The sequence below is a fragment of the Podarcis cretensis genome (genome assembly GCF_951804945.1).
Source record: "Podarcis cretensis genome assembly, chromosome: 10".
Classification (NCBI taxonomy): domain Eukaryota; kingdom Metazoa; phylum Chordata; class Lepidosauria; order Squamata; family Lacertidae; genus Podarcis; species Podarcis cretensis.
This window is the reverse complement of record NC_137179.1, coordinates 52416067-52420964: the sequence shown is the minus strand read 5'-3', so window position 1 is coordinate 52420964 and position 4898 is coordinate 52416067. Positions and strand designations below refer to the sequence as shown.

Below are 4898 nucleotides of genomic sequence, written 5' to 3'. Positions count from 1 at the left end.
CAGGAACAGGGACCAAGCAACGGGAGCTCACCCCGTCGTGGGGATTCGACCTGGTGCTTAATGAAGGGAATTTGCAGTACATGAAATCTGCACATAGGGCAATCACTAATGGGAAATCACTTTCCCTCTCTCAAATACAGACTCTCCAGAGGCCACATGGACATGATGGCTAGCACTGATGGGAATTGGAGTACAAAAACCTATCTAGAGACAGAAGTTCCCCCACGTTTCTCTAAAGCCTGTTGTATTGTCATATTACTAAAAAAAAAAAAAAATGTGCTTGGTATAATTTGTGAAAACAACCTTAGGAGAGTTGAGATATGCATTTACCGTGGCAAAGGTACCTTAGAGACATTATAATACATTCACTAAACTTGCTGGAGGAGGATACAGAATTGAGAGGAGCCTATGAATGTGTGTAGTTTGAGATGTACCTTGGTATGTATGGTGTTCAGCACTTGGCATGCAAAAATATTCACATATAACATGCCTTTTACACTGTGCTGGGAATTTTTAAACCTTGAATATATTTGCTTCAAAATTAAGGAAATACATATATAAAGAAATAATGTTTCTTACCACATGTGCACATACCATATTAGAAAAAATGGTTCAATGAAACAAATATAAGCCAAAAAAGCAAGAATTTATGATTACACAGATGTGATATTGTCTTCAGATTCTTTCTCTCCCAAGTTAACACTGCCTGTAATGGTAGATTCTTCATGAGCTGCAGCGTTGTCCTGTATTTTTTTTGAACAACGTGGTATTTGACCACAAAAGTACATATAAATCCATGGATTAACACAGCTGTTAAGATTCCCTAGGAGCATAAGAATGGCTATTACTGGACCTGAAAGGAAAATAATTTATAAGTCATTCAGAGAAGACAAAGGAACATGTTGCAGGGGAAATTCTCTCCCTCCCTCCCTCCCTCCCTCCCTCCCTCCCTCTCTCTCTCTCTCTCTCTCTCTCTCTCTGAAAAACTGGTTTTTATACCCTGAACAGATGTTTATGCCCTGAAGAGTAAGCTCACTTAATAAAAGAACGTTAATAAAAGATATACATAAGAATTTTTTTTATCTTCAACCAATTAACTTACTATAGATTTGTTTGGGAATGGCTGAAGATTTTCCAAATATCTTTAGAAACATTTTGTCACAGTTTCAAAATCCAGTCTATATTTCTCTAGAATCAGATTATTGTTCAATTCAACGTAGTGTTTCTCTTGCACTATAGACTATTTGGAAATGTCTCGTTCAGTTTTGACCTGAGCAAATACTCCAGTTGATCTGCTCCAGTTGTTCATAAATCATAATGGGCATAACATTCAGCAGCCTTTGGGGCACAAGCATTTCAATAAGTTTTGAAGAAAAATTCTACTCATTTAAAAACAATTGATTTCCTGTGTTTGTTCTTTAAATTGGCAATAAATTTCATTTGATTTTTTTTTTCCTTATTAAGCCATTTAATATTATGCCCATGTTTAGAACGATTATAAATCCATCCAGATATTTAAAATATAGCAATGTGATTATTGGCTATGTATCGGGCAAGATCATTGGCCTTACCTTCAGTCCTAGCATCACTGGGGTGCCAGGCAGTCCACAGCTGTGCGATGAAAAAAGGTGACCAACAGAAAATATAAGCCACAACTATCACCACTGTCATCTTTATAGTCTTGATCATAGCCTTCGATGTACAACTTGCATTGTTTCCCTGGCATGGCTGTATTTGCTTCTGATTCGTCACTTCCAATTCATTGCAGCTTTTCAAATGCATGTGCATTTGAATTGCTCTGCAGATCCTCACATGACATACTATGAGGACAGCTGTAGGGAGGAAGAAAATAGCTATGGAAATCCAAGTCACATACACCTTTGTGCCCCAGGGTTCAATGAAGTCAGCTTGGCAGTCAAAGATGCCTGGGGATACCTCTCTCTTCCGAAAGATAAATACCTGGGGAACGCTGAAGACCAGAGAAATGAACCAGCTTGTGCAGATCAGAGGGTTCCAAAGGGCCGCCTTCTTTGGAAAAGAGGCCATGGGGTGACACACCGCTTGGTATCTATCCAGTGCCATAACCACAATCATATAAGTGGAGGCAAACATGCTCAACAGCTGGAGGTAAATGATGGTTCTGCACAGAATGTCTGGGCCCATGAAAACATCTGTAATTTTCCAAAAGAGCTGTGGAAGGACTTGGAAGAATGCAACCATCAGGTCTGCAATGCTCAGGTGAAGCAGGAAAACATACATCCTAGACAGCTTCATTCTTCTCCTCCATAACACCAGGATGAGGATGATGTTGCCCACAGACGCTGTCGCAAATATTATCCCCAGCACAGCGATTTCTACCAGAGCTAATTGTTCATTTCTCGATTGCCTTTCGGGAAGAGCTGGTGCATTTGTGGAGTTGAGAAAACTGGGAAGGAAAGGAACGCCAGGCTCATAGTCATCTTTGGAAAATGAGAAATTCTCCATAATGCAGAAGAGCTACTTTCAGAGAGAGTCACTTAGGTTGGCAGGCTTGGAAGACAAGCTATTAAATATATCGCCAGTTGTTTATGTTTCAGTGTGTCTTGGAACATACGGGTTCACGCACCAGTGGACTTGAATTTCAAACTTTCTCTCTCGTTGTCCAATAAAAACATCTAAAAACTAAAAAAAAAAAACCACAGCAGCTTTACTCTTAACAAGTAGATCTTTATGTAACTTGAGAAACTGCAGTTGTCTTAGCCAGGAGGAAAATCAGAAACACACACATACACTGAAACTTGTTGGCTTATAGAAAGTGAACTACCTATTTGCATTGACATCCCAAAATAAAAGCAGCCAAATTCGTGCTTATACATTTGCTTATGGAATATTTGCCTAGTATCTACGTGACAACTGTGTTCTTTAATGTACCATAATTCTCTTCATTATAATGACAAAGCTTTCTATGTATGTACATGGAAAGGCTGTGAACTTTTTCATCAAAAAGGAATGAAAACCCCCAGAACAAAGAAGTAGGCTAAAAACAATATATTCAACAAGGGGACCATATTTTCCCATTAACTTTTTTCTCCCACCACAAAAAAGGTGCATTCACTATAAAAGATGTCTCCAAAAATAATCCTAGTTCTCCTTTGTTCTTTCCTTGTACAAAATTAAATATCATGACTGGAATCCCTTTGTTCATACAAAATAAATCCATGTCAATATAACCTAGAACTATACATCTGTTCTTGTATTTTTCACATTGAGCAAAAATACAATGGAGGATGCAGATTTAAAAAGTGCAAATAAGATATTCTTTGCCATTTAAATGACTACAGCTTGTGAAACTGCCAAGCAGATTTACAGCTCTCCAGGCTTCTTCTTTTCTTGGTATGGACTACACTGTTTTATTGCAAAAAAAAACTACTGTTGATTTTGGGAAGGGCATGGCTGCTTCATACATTTACATTTTTAAGATGTGCCCATATTAGTCTGCAATGAAAATACGCAATGCATGAATGCAACAAACATGTGATAGCAAATACACAATTTTGTAGCTGTTCCTCATACCAGTTCTTCCAGAATAGATTCCCAATGAGGGTATACTCGGAAGCAAACACAAGGCTGCCTTGCCAAGTATTGTACAAAGCAGCTCCACAGCAGAGCTAAAATCCTACACCTGTCGCTGTAGTCTCTACAGTATTATCAAACAGAGGTGTGCAATATTTTGGTCTACATTCCGACAAATATTCCCTCAATTTCCCCCCTTTGCTCCCCGCCCTACTATCATAAATATCAAATGGTCCCAAGCAAACACTGTCCCTTGTTTCTTATTTCCACCAGTTTAAGGCATGTTGTGTATCGGCAAACTAACAGGTCAACTCTTCTCTCTGTATTCATTAAAAAGGGCTATAGTACTTACTTAGCTTGCAGGTGTTGTTAAGTCTTGATAATCAGTGTCCATAAAGCATAACGAATCCACAGTATCCTCAAAACGAGCGTTCCCCCTGCCTGCTTAAAGCTGCATAGCAATAACTGAGCGACTGAGAAATATTTCTCCAGCTTTGATTCTGGAAAAAAAGTGGGGGGGGGGCGTCCTTGCATTTGTTATATTGCAAACTCTTATGTACTTCGGCTTCTCTTAAGGTCAACAATTCTTCCACAGTGAACACTTGGTTTGTATTTAGATGAGGTTTTCAAGAGAAAATGCTCCTAGTCACCGGATGTGTGAAATTGCTGCAAGTTCATCAAATCCTTCCCTTTAACATAAACATAGCCTCATGTTTTCTGCTTCTCTTTTATAGTGTGCTATATATTAATGTTGTTTGGACTAGAAATGTAAACTGATGTTCCCGAAACAGCGAAAGCCTGGCTTTTACAGTGGCAAAAGTGACCGCAAATGGAATGCCATACATTAGTGTTCAGGTTCCTTCACATTTACAGGAAGTAGTAGCTGGTCACAGTCCAGTATATTTTGAAATGCTTTTCTGGAACGTATAGTTTCGCAGGTGATGCTTGCAGATCTTCTTCTCGAAACAAATTCAGAAAGCCACTTATAATTCAGCTATGCATTTCTTCCCCTGCTAATCTGAAAGCACATCCAACACAACCCCCAATGAATGCTGGGAAATGCAGTTTATTAAGGATGCTGGGAATTATAGTGCTGTGAGAAGAAAACTATAGTTCCCAGAAATTGAAAAAGGAACACGACAAGGTTGCCCTATTTCCCCTCTGTTATTTATTTCGGTCCTGGAGGTGCTCCTGAATATGATTAGAGGGGACCGGTTGGTGGAAGGAATTCAGGTCGGAGCGAAACAGTACAAACTTAAAGCCTTTGCAGATGACCTAGTTTTGACTTTACAGGAGCCAGAATCTAGTACAAAAAGGGTATTACAATTGATTCAAGACTTTGGTCG

The 4898-nt window shown here is 39.0% G+C and overlaps 1 protein-coding gene across 1 annotated transcript; it reads right to left on the bottom strand.

The window, feature by feature from the left end:
* Positions 1-627: 627 nt before the first annotated feature.
* LOC307225942 (mesotocin receptor-like) lies at positions 628-4446 on the bottom strand. Its single transcript, XM_079994370.1, has 3 exons — positions 3905-4446; positions 1572-2661; positions 628-853 (listed from the first exon to the last, which is right to left on the bottom strand). The coding sequence occupies exons 2-3, from the start codon at positions 2482-2484 to the stop codon at positions 654-656; spliced, it is 1113 nt and encodes a 370-aa protein (XP_079850496.1). The 5' UTR covers positions 2485-2661; positions 3905-4446; the 3' UTR covers positions 628-653.
* Between the last annotated feature and the right edge of the window lie 452 nt (positions 4447-4898).